Source organism: Prionailurus viverrinus, chromosome C2 (assembly GCF_022837055.1).
Source record: "Prionailurus viverrinus isolate Anna chromosome C2, UM_Priviv_1.0, whole genome shotgun sequence".
NCBI classification, from domain to species: domain Eukaryota; kingdom Metazoa; phylum Chordata; class Mammalia; order Carnivora; family Felidae; genus Prionailurus; species Prionailurus viverrinus.
Genome location: NC_062569.1, coordinates 36,890,648 through 36,909,620, shown reverse-complemented (window position 1 = coordinate 36,909,620; position 18,973 = coordinate 36,890,648). Strand labels below are relative to the sequence as shown.

The window sequence follows — 18,973 nt, the reverse complement described above, 5'->3', positions numbered from 1 at the left end:
CCTTGCTCTCAACTTCTGTAGTATGAATTGTCTAAACTACTTACCTTGGTACTAATTAAGTACTAGTTTAGATTATATACCTTATGTATTTGCCCTATTCTCCTAATTAGAACGAAAGTTCTTAAGAAGAGGGGATAAGTTTGCATTTAAAAGCAAACTAAATAAAGTTACATGACACAGTATGAACCAGTCCTTCTAGCACACTCATTGGAAAAGTGACCTAAAATACAAAGTTTGTGGTTAGAAGGACTTTATTGCAACATCTGTTACAGAAATATGCAAATCCAAGTCTGAATACAAGGGAGGGTCACAAGCTCAGAGGTAGGAGTTCTGTTTATACCCAGAATGCCGCTGCTAAACTTTTTGTGGCCCAGAATTCTGCACAGCTTTAGTAACAAGGCTGGAGAAAGGACAGTCCTGTGAATGAAAGGACACTGACCCACTCTCTGCTGCAGCTACTCACAGCCTGTTTGTCCTTTGGCAAGAAAGGGTGTGCTGCTGCAACAGCAGCAAGGTTCTACTCAGTTCTCAGAGTTAAATGAGTGGGCAATGTCATGCAACTGTGAATAGGAAGGGTGGCCTTCAAAGCCCAGTTTAACTCTAAAACCCCTGTGCCTTCCCTACCCTGTATTAGTGAAGTTTTCTAAGGGCAGAGAGTGTCTTCCTCATCACCACATCATCAGCGTTGAGCACCAGTGTGTGCTACATTACAGGTGTTAGAACACCTTAAGTGCCCTTACGGCAGGAAAGAACAGGGGTGAGCTCAAAGACTGGGAAGACTGAAGGAGACGACAGCATTCCAGTCTAATTCAGTTCAAATTGAGTGAGATCAAATCCTATTTCATCAGCTGTGTGACCATGGAGAAATTACTCAATTGCAATTTTCTTATCTGTCAATGGGGATGATAATAGAATTGACCTTACAGGGAGGACTAAGTAAGTTAAAACACAAAGTACTCTGAAGAAGGCCTAGTACAAAGCCCTAAGTAAATGTTGGCTATGACTATTACTTGCTACACAAATTAGCAATGAAAGCAATTAGATAAGATTATAAAATAGTTAGAACATAAAGGGTTAAAATCAGTCAGCAAAAATATTCTGCATGACAAAGAAACAAACAGCAAAAATAGGAGTTTTAAAATGTTAACACATAGATCTACACAGTACACATTCAGATATAAATAAATAGGATTTCAGAATGTTTTTAAAGTTTTAAATCTCATATATTTATAATATCAGGTGGATAAAAAGTAAAAATGTGGAGATACCAAACAAATTATATTCCAAAGTTTCTACACCTTTCAGAAATAAATCTCTTCAAATTTCTGTGAGATTTAAAAATACCTTTAAGATTAAACTAAACCTGTAACTCATGGAAAACAAACAAACAAACAACCCTACTACTATGGAAATTTACACACACACACACACACACACACACACAATAGCAAATATAATGGTAAATATAATGGATCTTCTCTGCAACTATCATCAAGCTTCAACAACTATCCACATTTTATTACTTTTGTATAATATCTTTTTAATAACAAAAAATAGAATTTTTAGCCTTCTCTGAAAGGCTGAAATGGCTAAGAAAAATGCCAAGTAAATTTAAGTACCAGTTACAAGAAAGCCAAGTGAAACTGGCTTGTTATTTTATCTTTTTTAAAGATAAATAAAAATGGAATAAAGCTTTGAGAAGAACAACACTTACTGGATGATGAGGTCGCAAATGAAAAGTATGAGGTGATACTACGGCTACAGCAAAGAAACGAAGAAATACAAAGCTGCTCACTGCAGAATACTGAACATGAGGGTCATCTGCAGGAAAAAAATGGTGAAATGTCATGCACAAAAACACTGAATTAAAAAACAAAGATGACAAAGTAAAAAATATTGAAAAAAACATAAACTAAATAGGAGATCAATACAATTTGTCTAGTGGGGATTGAGTTGATGAAATGGTAGTAATGATTATGACTAAATTAAAGTAATGATTATGACTAAATTAAACCTCTGGCTAAAAAAATCTGAAAGGAACAATAAAAAATAATTAATAAAATGAAAGGCAAAGCTACCAGGTCTTCAGAAATATTTTACTTTGGAAAATACCTCTTTGCTCATCTGCAAGAAGAGACTCCTGAAATTGCAACAATAAAAGTGGTCTCTAGCACTACCTACTGGTTATACTGAAACCCTTAAGACTAGGATACATTATTTTCAGTTCTAGGATATTGTTTCAATTTTCCCTCAAAAGTCTTGATAACATCAAAGATGATGCAATAAAAACAACTAAGTGAAAATCTTTCCTTTAAAAAAGGTATCAATATTCCACATAAAAATGAAGATGAACTGAGGACCATTTTTGTTTTTTGTCATTTCACCTACAGCTTTTGTTTCAGACTGGAGTCAACACTTAACCTGACAGTGAGATGACAGATGCAAGTGGTGAGGGGGGAGAAGGTCTGTATTTGGTTTAACTCTTTAAGTCACTCAACAGGTAATCATGGGCAAGTCATTTAATCTGTGCTTCTTTAGTAATTGCTGTACACTCATTGTCTCCTCCCTGACTTTCCACTCACCTTCCTAAGGTAACAGAAGAACAAATGGGAAAATATGAAATGTTTCCTAACAACAAAACTATCACTACTGTAGTCTACTGAGAATATGAAAACATACGAACATTTAAGCCAACAAAAAGAATAGAAGACACATTTGAATTTATAAAAAGCCATAAAATGTGTTTTAGATCATTTCTGTAATCATAATTAAACATACTTTAAGGCCAAGATCAGTGGGTGGTGTAGAGTACAATGACTATTGTATGCTTTGTATTCTTTGGAATAAGCCAGACTCAGGTTGGAGACCCTTCTTTCTGCTGGCCATGTCTTGGACCTTGGGCAAGTTACATAACTTTTCTAAACCTCAGTTTCATTACTTACCTAAGGGGAGCAGTACCTATGAGTGAGTGTGAGTGTGAGAACAGGAGATCACACATACGGTGGTTGTGAGCATGAGAGTAGGAGACAATGCATATGGTAGTGTAGGCATGAGAGTAGGACTGTGTGTGTTCACAAAATAAACACTCATTGTGTTTGTCATGATTTAACTCACTATTTAAAAGTATAATTTCAGTGAGCATCTTGCCGTATGTTTAATGTCTCTGCTCCCCTTATTTGTGTTGTAAAAACTAGATTTAGTATACTTACTTGAAGTTGATTATGTCTTTAGTAGAATTAGCAAAGACATCAAGGGCTGAATTTATACACGTTAGTTAGACAATTCAGTCCTACAACTTTACCACTGGGTAAATTTAGTGGAAGGACAGATAACTGTATACACTGTGTGTGCACATACATACACATACACTTGAAAGAACATGGTAAAAATAGCAAATTTTCTTCAGATGGTTACAGAAATACGCTTATACTCTCACACGGCTGGGTAAGACTAATAATTTAAGTAGCTACCTTACCTCCTCTCCCCTCCCCCTATTACAGGCAGATCTGGAAAAACAGCTATAGCAAAGTTATTTACTTATCAGACATGCATAAAAGTAGAATAACTCCAAATATTGACAATCAGAGATAGCAACGTTTCTAAACAAAGCCTTGACATAGCCGCTTTTGCAAAATTAAAGCATGTGTTGATTAACATATGTATCTCAAAATTCTATGTCTATTACAACAGAGATGTTTCTAATGTCTCCAGACATTTCTGTAAAATTGTCCTACCACCAAAACCTTAGCATTCGCAAACTGTCAAATCCAGTCACAGTTGTATTGAACTAAAAATTCTCATTATTTAAATGCACACAAGTGACAAAAGTAGCTGGTACAAATTACAAAGGTGTTTTTGTTTATTACATTTAACAATCTCATAAGTAGCTAGTATAAATGTTTATTATGTTACAGTTCTAAATGTTTGCTTTTCTTAAAAATAATGGTGATTTTTTATTTGTTCTTTGTATAAAGTTGTCATTATATTGAAATAAAACAATTTGTTTTGAGACTGTAAGGAAATTAAAGTAGATGTTTCATTAAAAAGCTGTATTTATTTTGAAAAGACTGTACCTATAAACCTTAAACATTGTACATAAGCCAAATCCACAGTAAATCTACACAAAAATATCCAATACAGAAAAAGAAATGGCATGTTTTAGTAAAACAAGGCACTTACTAGGAAATCGCTGAGTAGCCATTTGCCTTAGGGAATAAAAGGTATCACACATTACAGTGGGGCAGCTCATACTTGATTTTACAATCGTACTGAATAACTTGTCTACATAGTAGCGCAGATTCTCCTGTAGGATTTAACAAGGGAAACATCAGGATTTTAACCTTTACACATTTTCCACAGCCTTTACGGAAAACAATGCAGTGAAAATGAGATTTGGCAGCTACTATCTAGTATTCTAAAGTTCTGCTTCTCTTCTCTAAACTCACTTAAAGGACAATTTACATCCTGACTTCATTTAACAAATGAGATGGAGACTAGCTAAATATAACTGGTGAATGTATGGAAGAAACTTCACAAGAAGCAACAGAGAATAAAATGATCTGAAGAGAAATCAGGGAAATAACTCAGATATGCAGGCACATGGACACTGTGGCAATTTTATCTACTGCAGAGAAAACTTGTGACTCTCACATCATTGTTTTCCCAGAGACAACGAAAATGCTGATTGACCAAGTCATTGTGCCACTTAGCCTGATCAGTCTGACCCCAAAGGAATGGCTAGAATGGAGGCTGCAACCGGATACAGCCTTACTCCACTACTGTTCCCAGAGCCAAAGAGAAGATAATCAAGAACAAAAATAAAGTGAATCCTAATGAGGAAATAACAATATTCTAAAAACGAGACATGGGAAATGCTGCTAATGGTATGAGCATTAAGTAAAGAATAAGAAGCACTACATCCTTCCAGAGAGCATTATGGAAGATCACATAAGGGAGAAGGCCCATTTTAATGTAGTCATAAAGATAACAAGGACTTACCTTATTGTTTTCTACATTATCTCCCTCTTTCAATTTAATAGGATCAATTTCACAGGATTTTGAGGATTCACATATCTGGAAAATCGATTAATTTTTCATTTAATTGCTCTTTTCCAAATAATTTTGCAGAGTGAAAAGAACTATTCTTTTTCTGATAATACAATTGTAAAAAGTTAAAATTATAACAAAGTTTATAACCCCCATCCAGAGATAATGTGTACAATACTCCGAAAGAACTGTTAAAACGTATTTCTCATGTATCTGAAACTAGCTAAAAACAGAAATCCAGTAACAACAACCATTATGTAGATTATATTCAATGTGCCCTTCAAGTAAAAATCCACTGATGGAAAGGTAAATCATTTATCCTGCTTCTGAAGTGTTCACCCTTATTCTTTCAGTAATACATGAACGGGTGTATCATTCCTGTCACTAGGTTACTTCATGAAGGGGACACTATTTCATAAGGCCACACAGACTATTATTATCAGAGGTATATTCGGTACCTCATCTAGAATAGGTTTTAATGTTACTTTCAGGTAGTGCCCTCCCACTATTTTCATCATCTCATCCAGACATCGGGTAGCCAAGGAATTTCCTCTAAAAATTGTATTTGCATCTCTGAAATACAAACAGAAATAAGGTGAAACCAAGTGCAGTAAACAAAGGCTAGGAAACCAATAATATGAGATATGTGACTCTGGTTATACATACAATTTTAGTAATTTTTATCATCCATTTAAAAGCTTGTTGCCATTAGGATTTTCAAACTTACCCAAACTACTCACTAAAAATATTAAGTTAAAAAAAAAAAAAAGGCAAACTATATTTATGAACTATAAAAGTGGAGTATGTGTGTGTGTGTGTAAGACAGTACTATGACAGGAAGGGGAAGTGACCTGACTGCTTTTCATAATGTCATACCTGTGTATATAAGGGCGATACATAACGGGTGAAGGGAAAAAATAACCCTGAAATTTTATTTGTGACATGTGAATCATTACAGGCAGCAGCAAAGATTAGTAACAGGAAATTTCAGTACTGAATAAAAAAAAAAAAAAATCCTTCATTAACTGTCAACGTTGCTGTTGGTGGATGCCATTTGCTAACTTGAACTGCCTTTTATTTCTTGCTAAGCAGTTCCTTTCAGACTCCTATCCAGTGAGGGTGGTCAATACAAAAGAACTCAAATTACAAAAACAATCTGGCAAATTCGGATCCAATTTTAACAAACATAATTAACATTTGAATATAACTCTTACTGTGTATCCTTCAAGTCTAATTCAGCCACTGCAGTGGCAAAAGGAACAAGTTTATCGTGATGCAGCAGCAGTCGGACAAGGGGCAAAACAGCGTCATTTTTATCTCGACAAATTTCACCCAAAATGTAAGCAGCTGAGGCAGATATCGGCTAGAATATAGACAGGCAGAAAACAAGCACAAAATCAAGGAAATATGACTAAATGTTCAATCACTAGCCTGTAAAAGCAACTCAAGCATATTCATTGACTATTACTGTTGCATAGAATATTTAATTTTTTAAACTTTTCTCAGAGATGAAATTTTAAGCACTTACTGGAATCACAGTACTGTGGTTCAGATAAATGTATATACTGACTATTTTAATAAAACTTGATACTGTGAAATCTTTTCCTAATTACTTACAGAATTACTTTAGCCTTTTCATATTAAATTATACACTTAAGATTTTTAAAGTACCTGAACATCTGGTGACTTTAGCAGCAAAGTTTTCAAAGGACCATAGTACTCTGAAGGAAGTACGTAGTCTTCTGTATAACATATATTTAATCTAAGAGACCCCAGATCATCAGTTTTAGATGACTTGTTTCCATTGTCTCTTGGTTGTAGCAAGTACCTAAAGTAAAAACACAATCAATTCCATGAGATGAGAATGAGCATCTAAGTCAGTGAGGTAAACAAACAGCTAAGCTATAAAAAGCTTAAACCAAAAAAGTGAACTTAGTACTTAAGTTCACTTAAGGTTAGGACACTTTATAAGTAGTCAACTACCAATCTTCAGGGGTTTAATACTGGTTGTATATTGAAATGGAAGGCTTTATATAGATTTTTATCTGGGGAACAAAAAGTACAGGTAATATAAAAATTAAGATCTCAAAAGCACCGAATGAGTTTGATTAGTTTGCAGATTTAGGAAAAGATGATAAAAAGTAAAACATTTAAAATCCAATGCATAATCAAAAATAACAACTGAATTTAAGAAATACACATTTAGCTGAAATAACAAGAAGGCATAAATGATCTTGTTTTAAAGTAAATCTTATAGGGGCACCTGGGTGGCTCAGTCAGTTGAGTGTCCGACTTCGGCTCAGGTCATGATCTCACGGATTGTGAGTTCGAGCCCCGCATCGGACTCTGCTGACAGCTCAGAGCCTGGAGCCTACTTCTGATTGTCTCCCTCTCTCTCTGCCCCTCCGACTCGCTCTCCCTCTCTCGCTCTCAAAAAACAAAACAAAACAAAACAAAACAAAAAAAAAAACCCACACACAAAGTAAATCTTATATATGTAAAAATTTGAACTTATTTTTTTTTTATTATTAAAGGAGTAACAGTGTAACTACACTGAAAATATTTTTATCTGCAGAAATCAGATTTACATGATTTTTTTTCAGGTAAGTAGAAGGCAAAAAATATATATGTAAATATATATGCAAAAACAGAGACAGCTTTAAAGTTTTCCAAGGAAAGAGAACTATTTAGAAATCAAGAGAAATAGAGCACCTGGGTGGCTTAGTCAGTTAAGCATCTGACTCCTGGTTGGAGCTCAGGTCATGATCTCATGGTTCGTGGGTTCGAGCCCCATGTCAGGCTCCATGCTGATAGTGTGGAGCCTGCTTGGATTTGTCTCTCTCCCTCTCTCTGACCCTCTCCTGCTCACATTCTCTCTCTCTCAAAATAAATAAATAAACTTAAAAAAAAAAAAAAAAAGGAATCAAGAGAAGTTTGTAGGACCAAAATCATAAAACTATTAGTTATTTTTAAAGACTTTTTATCATGGAAATTTCAAAATACATACAAAAGTAAAGAAGGTAACATATACTGAACCTCCCATGTACCCATCAGCTGGCTTTAGTTATATCACCAATTCAAGGCTATTCTTGTTTCAGCCATACCTCTCTCTACTCCTCCCTATCCCATTCCTGTCTCATTTTAAAACAATTTCTAGGCATCTTATAATTTTATTTATATTTCAATATATATCACTATACATAACTTTAAAAAACCATCATTATATAGTAAGTGTTCAAACTCTCCTAACCTTTATATAAACAGTTTTCTACAGTTTGTTCAAATCCAAGGTCCATAGACTGTAACTGGTTGACACTTAAGTTTAATCTATAGATTCCCTCTACCCCCTAAGTAATTGGGTAGTTAGAATTTTCCACATTTGGGATTATGCTAAATCTAACTCCATCTCCATGATGTCACTAACATGTTCTTTGTCCTCACTGTACTTCCTGTATAATGGCAGTTAGATCTAGAGGCTTGGTTAGATTCAGATTTGATATTCTGGCAAGAACATTTCACTGATTGTATAGTATTGTATAGTTCTACCAAAAGGCACTAACGTCTGCTGCTCCTTTTGTGATGTTAGCAGTCATTAATGAGCGCTGCCTAGAGTCAGACTGCAAAATGATAGTTTTAGAATTCTATCATTCCTCCTTTGCTTACTACCTGGAATGCTTTTTATAAAGGTCTGTCAGTAATTTTGATATTTACTTTTGGTGATATTTAGATATTTATCATCTATGGCCTTCCCATAGTTAGATACACTAACTTGTTTAAAAACAGAAGGTAGCAAGGGTTTAATACAATATTCATTAGTTCTGAGAAAGATATAATTAAAGACATAAATGGGAACCAGAGAACCAAGCAAGCAAAATTTATAAGATGAGGGGATGATAATAAAGGGAGAAGAAATTATACAGAAATTATATCACTACCCACAAAAGAGGAATCTCTATCTGAAAAGACCAGCCTTTAGAATTTCTACTCTCACATTTGAGAAATAATGACTTAAAGATTTGTCTGAGAAAATAACTGCAAATAAGCCTGTTAGCAAAAGTGACCCAGAAGTACCTCTACGGAAAAGTCTAGTTGGTTGATCACCCAACATTTTGACAAGGGCATTACTTTGGTCAATTTCCACAATCCAGTATATGTTTTGTAGACCTGTAAATTCAGATACCTTGCTTTATTTAAATTTAACTTGAACTCCAATGATGAGCACAGAGACTGACATATTCAAAGCAGAAAGCCAATTTCTAAGTTTAAGAAAAGAAATACAAAAGTCAGGCAGCAAAAATACCTGTACTTTTTATTGCAACCAATATATTTTCTTATGCAAATGTTCATTCACAAAAGTAGGGAGAAGACTGATAATATTAATAATGAATACCCTCCACTCACCTCATTTATCACTTGTCTTCAACAATTATCACCATCTCCCATCTGCAACTAATATACTTTTTTATATCTGTTAATACAATTTTTAGTCAATTTGACTAACCCATTTTTTACCTTTCGGTAAGCTATTTGGAAAGCCATGTTATCAGAAGGTACTATGATGAGTACAGGGATACAACAGAGAGATTGAAATAGTCTTAATATCTCAGCTAAGACAGTAGTTTTGCTAAGGAAATAGTAATACTTCTAGAACAGAATCTCCATCCCCCTTGACTGTACTTAAATGGGCAGTACCTACCCATGTTTGCCTCTTTGAAATCCTTTCTTATTGTTCTAAAATTCCCCTTCTATTTTAACTAGTGTTTTTCATGTGTAGTAGAAAAAAATTACCTGTGCTACACTTACAACTTGGTTCTGCCTCCCTAAGATTGTATCTACCCATCTTAAATCTTAAACAATGTCCCCATATTCAGTCTCTTTTATATGTTGAATCACTGAGAGGAAAATTACTGTACCAATTTTACAGTCATAAAAAGGTTTTGCACACGTTAATTCTCTGACATGGAGGGGACTGGTGAATTGAGATTGAACCAGACTGCCTCTAAGGTTCTCTTTATAACATTCCAAACAATGGAATACTGGTGTGAAAACAAAGGATGCAGACAGAAACTCTGTAAGTACTGCTGTGGAGGAATGGTGACGACAACAGCAATCACTGTAATGAGGAGAGCATGAGCTACACCCACGGCCACAGCACTCATAGCTTGCTTCATTTATGAGGATGAGGGCATTTCATCCCCTAACGACTCTGGGAGGCAGGTACTATTTGTACAATCCCCTTTATAGCCAGAGAAAGCAAAGCCAAGGTGGTGGAATAACTTGCCCAAGTTATGACAGAGGTGGGATTTGAACCAAGGCAATACATTTCCAGAGTCCATACTCTTCACCACTACCAGGGGTCTACGAATATTTACTGACGTTCTACTAAACTGCTAGGTGAGGAAAGCAAGGTGCAGAGCAGGATACAGTACGTAGCCATTTGTGTAAAGAAGGGGACAAATGATATATATGTATGGGGTTGTATTTCATAAAATATTTCCAGAAACTCAAAACCGTGACTGCCTCGAAAATGTGGAAATGATTAGCTGAGGGACAGGCACAAGGCACAGATTTTTACCTTTAGAACTGTGAAGCATGTGAGTAATTACTGATTCAAAAAAAATCAAGTAAAATTCTATTATCTACAAGGTTAAAGTTGAAACTAGCTACTATCAACACTAACAAGCTACTCACATCTGACAGAAGTTTCAGAATAAAGAACACACATCATCACCAAGGAACTGAAAGGTCAAGATATGAATGGGGAATGATTGAATCATGCTGTAATTTGAAAATAGAACTAAACTGGAACCATTACAATCAGTTTTCAAGAAAAACTACAATAGACAAATACTAACTGGAAATTATGTGAAAAAGGAAAGCAATTTGATACTTTTCAAATGATAGGATTACATTATTGGTAATTATTCTCTCTCCTACTACCAAGATTAGAAAGAATATGCCTGAAATCCTAAAGGTAAATAAAGCTTTTCCTGTGTTTTCATGCAGTTACCATCAATCCCACAAGGGGATGCCAGAGCTCTACCAATGACAAAGGAGCCTAAGAGTTTAATTTCTAATTTAAAAAGAAATGGCATTCACATTTTTATATTTCCTTATATCTGTGGAAGTATAAATGAATTGGCAGATGTTTCTATTTCACGCTATATAAATTTTAGCACTTACACTTTCGGCAGGTAACTTAAAAATATTTTAAAATACTATTGGCAAAAAAAAAAAAAAATCTATTGGAATAAAACTAATTTCTGTTAGTGTTCTTTACAACCTGCCAAAGTAGTTGGACAAAGTTTTGCCAAACTTAGAGGGCCTGTCTGGAAACAGTCTTACTTAAAATACAGGCTGGGTAGCACATTTCAAGTCCACTTTGAGAGGTCCTGGGCAGCATAACAACTCACTTTTTATTTTGTACCAAGTAAGCATACCATAAAATTTTAAAGACTTGACACACTGAGTGTAGACATTTTCATTTTAAAATGCATGCTACTTTATGGAAGGTGAAAGAAGACATGGGATGTGGGGTGGGTGATGTGACAGGCCTCAAACGCTATTCGTCAATTTTCAAAGTGAGTAAGTTTAACCCCCCCCCAACACCACTGTGGATACATTTTAGAAATTATACAAAATGCCACCAGAAAGACTCACAAATCTTAGATATGTATTAGCAAGAGGCAAAAATAAAGTAAAAATTTTAAGAGTCTAAAAATCCATCTATAAGGGATAACTGCTTGAGGACAACAGAGTTCAAAGGGAAGAATGTCTGACGGTCAATATGGAGAGGCAGGCTCTTTTAAACACAAATGAGACTGATGCCAACAGTAACAAACACCTAACCACTCAGTTTCAACTCCTCTTCAGGCACTGAAACGCAGTTCTAAACAGTGAGCCTTAGAGGCAAATGAGAAAGGCCTGCTCTCTTATGCTCAGTAGAAACCCAAGTCTAGCATGAGGGTTACTGGCCAACCTACTGGAAGAGGGCAGGAACAGGCATGTTTGTAAGTACTGTAGACAGAAAAAAATGATAGTTTCACATCGATTCTCCTAAGGAAGCTAACATCAGTTTAATGTGTGAACATGAAGTTCCATCTACCATCAGTTTAATGTCACTGTAACCGACATAATAAAAATAATACTGTAACCATGGTTGAGCCACCAGAGCATCTGAAAAAAGCGTTCACTGAATCAGCTTAACATCTGGACCCTAGACATCTAGAAAATAATAGCAGGGCCATCCATAGTGCATTTGAGTGGGGTGTGGTAAAGGAAAATCACTGGTAAGATCCCATAAACAGCTGATTCTCTACCATAAACCCTTTCCTTTCAAACATCCACAGTTCCCACGACCATTAATAAAGCTTCTGTACTGCAGATGCTGATCTGTGACCAAGCATCATCTCACGTGGGCAACTCTCATGTTTTAAATGATTTCCAGTTTCTCCTTAGAGTTAAGATTTAGTTTTTGAACAGAACAATATTCCTAGACAATTCAGTTCTTGTATCTGAGTATTAGAAGTCAAGTCATAAAGCCATCAATGTACTTCTATTTCCGCAAAAATAAATAACCAAATCAATTAAAGTTAATGACTCCTGGCTTATTCCACTACAAATTTAAAAATATGCTTATTGTAAGCATTTATTTGCATATACAGTGTATTAAAGGTGATGACCTACTATGGAGTTCACTAGAATGTGTCTTCTTACCAGGCTTGATGAGAGGAATCATTTCTTAACACATTCACAGGAACCTTAATCTCCCCTAGGAAAATATCCTGGACCAGGTTTCCATTGTTCCACAAGTCGATCCTGAAAATTTTAAACTGGCTTTATTTTTTGCAAACAATGTTTAAGAGAATGCACACCACCAGGTAGCTTCAAATTACTTTGGTTGTATTATAGCATTAATTTTACATGCTTTAAGAGTAAGAGATGTTACCGTTGTCATATACCTCACTATCTAAACTAAGAAAACAAAATATTGCAGTAGCTTTTATTGATAAGCACAGAAAGTAAACCACTTTAAATGGTCTAAAAGAAAGCACTTATGTTTCTTAGTTTCAAAGTCTAGGCTTCATTTTAACCTGTGGCAGGGGAAACTAGAGTTACTTTGTTGAATTTGAGAAAAGAAACCAACACAAGACTATAGTTTCTTTCTCAACTGGAACCAGTTAATATGAAAAGATAGGTGATTTAGAAAAATACATTACCTGATCATTCCAAACATGTGTCTAATGCACCCTTTACCACACTGTTAACACCACACCTAAACATGCACTTATCGAACTTTCCCCTCCCAAACAGCATATACTTAAGACCTAAATAACACAAACTTCAAACACATGCACCTGTTGAATTATCTTACAAGACTTCTTACCTCACTGAAATTTCTGTTAGACAGCAGATATGTTAAGAAGAATAAAAAAATTATTTCTAAATTGGCTAATATATAATTACTTTTCTATATACTCTTTGCATCCATTATGCTATGATTTAGAATTTTAAAGAACAATTATATTTGTGAAAATTAAAAATATAATAAACTAGGTGAAAACTAGGTCATCTTTGGTTTTAAATAAATACACCTTGACTATTTCTGCAAAGCAATCAGATTTTGAGAAGATAATATGAATTTAAATTAGAGTTTCATCAACCAACTTGCTAAAGAGAATTCTATTAAGTTTGGTTCGCCTTTTTCAATTAAATTTAGGATTTTCTTCTGGCACCAAAAAAAGCAATTCTGTAAAACTCCAAGACATATACCTAATTTCTAGCTTTTCGATGTCCTCCTCTTCTACCTGGAATTGGGACTTTCTGGTATAACTACTGGATCTTGTTACCTGCAAACAAAATATTTTAGTTGATAATAAAGTTTGAAAATTTCTTCCTACATGAACTTCAAAAACTATCATCCCTAAAATGTTCAATTTTATTTATTATAAACAGAGGAAAATGCGTAGGTAATAGTTTACCCAAAAGCTAAAGACAAAACCAGCTATGGAAGTAGCAGGGAAGTGAGAATGAGACAGTATAAAAATATCAAAAGCAATCTTTCCTCCAAGCCCCCCCCTTATCCACTCAATATACAGCAACATTAGGTTCTCTGGCTCACATGCAATCTGTTGGTGACTCAAAGAGCAAAACTGTTCTATTTTGGTGAAGCTGCGCATACCAAGAGCTGTTTGAAGACTGTCCCACATTTCTCAAGATACCAACTCTATCCTTACGCTTCCATCTCACATTTTTACTGAAAATATCAAGGCCACTGGCAGGCACTTCTTCAGCTGCTGTCCACCTGAACAGGTCCGTTCTCATGCAGGTCTTTCTACTTGATAAGTTTTTTCATTGCTTCTGAACAACAGATGAGATGAGCCTCCTCTTTTCTAAGACTACTCCACCCACACACGATATACAGTAAGCATTCGATCTATTTTAATTACAGCTTTCTTCGCCAGCTTATTCACCTCACTTAAGTCTAAGAAAAATTCTCCACTTAAATTACGGTCTTCCTATCTCCTTCCTTTCACAGACCAGTATCTCAAAACTGCAATCCACCCTTACAGAGCTGCCACTTCCTCACACCCACTCACTACAGTAACTCCTTATAATCTGGCTTCCTCACAGCTCACCCTCCCTAAACCCCTCTTTTGATCACCAAGTCTGATGGTGAATTCGTAGCTCTCATCTTCCTTGACCCCTCTACCTGAACACCTGAGTACAACTGTGCGTCCTTTCCCAGAAACACGCTTTTCTTTGAGTTTACCCAGGCACTCCCCTGGCAACCTCCTGATCTCTTTGCTTCTTCCTCTGGGACCTCTTCTTCCTCAGAACCTATAAATGTGGGTTTTCTCCAAGGTTTTATCTTTTATTTTGCTCTAAGAGCTGCAAAGTGTTATACAGTCTACAAGGCGCTTTCACATCCATTATCTTCTTTGTTCATCAGAATGTCCTGCTCTGAAGCAGGATTTATCTGAAGCTAGATTTATTATCCTCATCTTGAAAATGAGGAAGCTAAAGGGACCAATTAAGAGATGTGCTCAAGGCTGAATACCTAGTAAGTGGCAGAACTGAGCCTCCTTGCTCTTCTCCTATATTGTATATCTCTATTCTCTTGGTCTCCTTGACTCTCTGCAAGCAAATCTTGAGTCTTTATCTACAGTCATCACCCATCTTAAATTTCAGTCATGAACTGCCTACTGGAGGGTTTTCATGTCGGACCTCATGTTCGTTATGTCTCAAACCAAACCACTTATGCTTTCCTTAACTTTTTTTCCTCTTATTTCAGATTTGAAACCATTAGGACATCTGACTGCTCCCTTTGTTTTTTCTTCTATAACCCATTTGTTATCTTGCCCTTTGCAGTTTCTTTCTCATCTGTCCCTTCCTTTGTTTTTCCTTATTACCCTCTTGGATCAGACTCCCATTGTCCTTTTTTTTTTTTAATTGTTTTTTATTTAACAACTTAATGATAACAATTTCTTGATCTCTGTTCTCAGACATATGACCCACAGATCATGGTTAATTCTTCCCAAAACACTGCATTACTCCTATCATTTCCAGGCTCAAAACATTTTCAATGGCTACTATGTAAGCACCTCCGTCAGGTACTCAAGGCCTTTCACAGTTGGTCCTACTCTAGCTTTTAAGTTTTGTTCCAATTATTCTCTTTCAGAACGCTCCAGTTAAATCACTACTTGCTATTCTGTGGACTAACTTTCTGCTTTTCTCTATGTCTCTGCTCAAAATGTTCCAATACTCCTCTGCTCTGACTTAACTGGAGCAGAACTTACCTGACCTCTTCAATATCTACTGCATTTTACTGCTCTGTGTAGGCATGCTTGTGTGTGCTTTGTGTCTCTTACTTTAGCTCGAGGACAGAGATTGAATCTTTATGATCAACTCAACAACGGGACCTTTTGAATGAATGTTCTAGGCCTCACAGGTTTGTCTGGATGGAGCAAGCAAGTTAGACCTTGCCTTTCCAAGGGCCAACTGCTTGCTGCAAGCTGCCCCATGTTTTCTGCAGGCTAGCTGTAATAGTCATTGATAAATGTAGAACCACCAAAGTCCTTAGCCAGGAAATGGAAAAGTGTCACACTGGTAGATTTTTTTTTGTTTTTCTTTCTCCCTTCCCCCCAACCCCACAATTCATCTTATTTCAATTCTGGCGTTTTCTTTAACCTGTGTTTCTTTATTAAAGTACAGTCATCAGGAATGGCAACATGTGCCCTCACCCCACGTTGAAATATTAAGAAAACATTAAGAAAACACACACACAAAAGAGGAAAAAGCACACAATGTAACTTTTTTCCAAATCTTCCCCACATGTTAATCTCACTTGCAACATGTTGTATGGTTGGAACATGATCTTTTAGAAATCAGAGGTTGACTTTTTTTTCCCGATAGTTTTCAAATGATATGAAAAATGATTTAACAAATGCTCCACAGTAAAGAACTCCAAAGCACTGTATTTTGGGGCAACTTCAAGGCAGCTGAAGATCTCTATGAAAATAAGCATGTGTCCATAGAGGGAACTAGCTAAAAAGAACTTAATAAGAAGGACTTAATCATATAGCACTTTATGGTTTCAAAGCATTCTCACATGTAGGCCTCCTAAAAATTCTATCAGGTAGGGTGGCTGGTGTTTTCTCTCACAAAATTATCCTTTCACAAGATAAATTTGAATTTCAGATTTAGTGATTTATTCCAAGTCAACTGTGACTAGAACTCCGACCAAGTGATATCATACTTACTTTACTACTGATTTTCATACAGTGCTCTGCACAAGAGTCTGGTGCCCACTGTGTGTCAGGTGGGGGCTGGATAAGATAGGGAGGGTGTTTGGAGGAGGGTGTGATATTGAGGATGACTAGGGAGTAGGTGTGGCCCTAGTCCTCCTGTCCCCAGATCAGTCACAGCTCTACCTTTATTTGTTTTATATATTGGGCCTCCGTCATATTACATCATGATTCTACTGCTTTCGGAATAGAAAGGCTTAGTTGTATTAGTTGATTAAATGATTACTATGGCTACAGTTTAAAAAAAAGAAGTAAGCCAGCATTCAATATTAAATATTCAATGTTAACATTTATATAAAACAAAAAGTTACCTCAAAATAAAAGATTTCATTAAACTGCGGATTGCTTGTTTTCTTCTTTACTTTTGTCTTCTTTTGGTCATTCCTGTTCCAATGTGGTAGAGTTTTACCTTGTAGAACTTAATAGTACACAATTATAAAACATGCTATTTCCAACCAGGGAGCCTGACCTCCATTTAGCTGTTAAGATGACTCAGGGAAAACTATACTTTTAAATATTACTTGGAGAAAAATTTTGAGGTATCTTTAAAGACTCAAAGAATATACAAGTTTGTATATCCAGATATGACAAGACTGTATTATTCTTTCTATGGCTATACTAGACTGACTGACAAGCTTACTTTATAGAAGAAACTTAGAATGGTAGAAGGAAGACAATGAGATTCAGACTACCTTTATGCTGAAAAGTACTCAAGAAACACAAAAAGCATACTAAACTCAGTTTACTTCTTGGGGCTCAGCTACAAAGTGGCTTTTTAGAAAACCTTTTATTTGAAAAAATTAGAGAAGTTTGAAAAGAAATGTACAGAGAAGTCCTATGCAGTCTTTCCCTAGCCTCTCCCAATGTTAACATCTTATACAACAATAGTACAATATCAATACCAATAATTACTTTTAAAACCAAATTCATATGCCGGTTTCCATTTGTATGTTGCTAAATGATTATACTAAAGAATGTGTCTTCAGCTACAGATTATGAGCAAAAACAAAAAACAGCTCTACTAGGTTAAACATTTTTAGCATACACACACAAAATTCAGTCCCTCTGATAGCATGCATGTTAAAGGATTGAGTATCTGCTTTCAAATTTAAAACCATCTATAGCAATAATAGCACACTGTTGTTTAAGCACCCAGTAAGTACTAGGCAAGGTGCTAGGTACTTTATAGACATATATATATATATAAATACATTTCTTAAAGTGACTTAACGGGTGACTTCTTAAAAAATAAAAATACCTATTTGTACATCTGAAACTAATATAACATTGTATGTTAACTACACTGGAATTATGAAAAAAATAAAAATAAATAAATAAAAAGAATACCTAGAGAGCCTGAAGGTGGGGGGAAGGGGTATGTGTCTGTGTATGTATGTATATGTTTGGTGTGGAGGGAATATTTTGCTGTTTCCTGATTAAACCTTCAAGTTGTAGGCAAATTTCAGTCTAGTCAGGCTCTGAAAGAAATCATAATGAAGTTATAAAATATAAAATATACAAAGTGCTATAGGTTTTTCCATAAATTATCGTAAATAATTTAAATCAATGATATGGTGCACTTTACCATGTTCTGGTACTTCAGCAGTCTGTCTACAGCTTGGAATTCTTTCTGTAGAGCACAGATGCCATGAGTAGAAAAGGCATTTTTAGTTCTGAACCACTTTCCAGACAGAAATATGGAAACTGTCTTGCTATTCTGGGCTAGCATTTCTTGAAACAGAATTTTACCTGCATAAAATCTAAGATATTTGAAGGTAGGAAGGCCAATGATGAATGAAGAAGGCCACGTTTATGTTTTAAAGTCTATTTTAACTACTATAAAACTCATGTTGTTCCCCACAGTCTAAGAGTCTAGCAGATCCGAAATGGCAACCATTTTCTTTCTATAAAAACAGGACTTGGTTGTTTGCAAGTGTATAACAGAACTCACTACAGAGCTTTCTTTCAAAGCATTCATTACTTTGTGTCATAAATATCTATTTAGGATTTATTCTTAGAACCTTAATTTTGTAATTCTTAAGTCAACTTTTAAAACTTAAAAATCTAATAATAATTCACTCTCCTATTCTGAATTCTGAACTCCAGGTTACGAACAGAAG

The 18,973-nt window shown here is 35.4% G+C and overlaps 1 protein-coding gene across 4 annotated transcripts in view; it reads right to left on the bottom strand.

The window, feature by feature from the left end:
- The window catches only part of RASA2 (RAS p21 protein activator 2), a 122,720-nt gene that overhangs the window by 32,104 nt on the left and 71,643 nt on the right, over window positions 1-18,973 (bottom strand). For all 4 annotated transcript variants that reach the window (XR_007155578.1, XR_007155579.1, XM_047874667.1 and 1 more), the window contains exons 7-15: window positions 17,165-17,237; window positions 13,819-13,895; window positions 12,763-12,864; window positions 6,718-6,874; window positions 6,261-6,409; window positions 5,505-5,619; window positions 4,999-5,073; window positions 4,180-4,303; window positions 1,715-1,821 (exon numbers count right to left, since the gene is read on the bottom strand). Coding sequence is in view for 2 of the 4 variants with exons in the window: in XM_047874667.1 (XP_047730623.1) it covers window positions 1,715-1,821; window positions 4,180-4,303; window positions 4,999-5,073; window positions 5,505-5,619; window positions 6,261-6,409; window positions 6,718-6,874; window positions 12,763-12,864; window positions 13,819-13,895; window positions 17,165-17,237 (979 nt within the window). In the remaining 2 variants the exon portion in view is untranslated. The remainder of the gene's footprint in view (window positions 1-1,714; window positions 1,822-4,179; window positions 4,304-4,998; window positions 5,074-5,504; window positions 5,620-6,260; window positions 6,410-6,717; window positions 6,875-12,762; window positions 12,865-13,818; window positions 13,896-17,164; window positions 17,238-18,973) is intronic.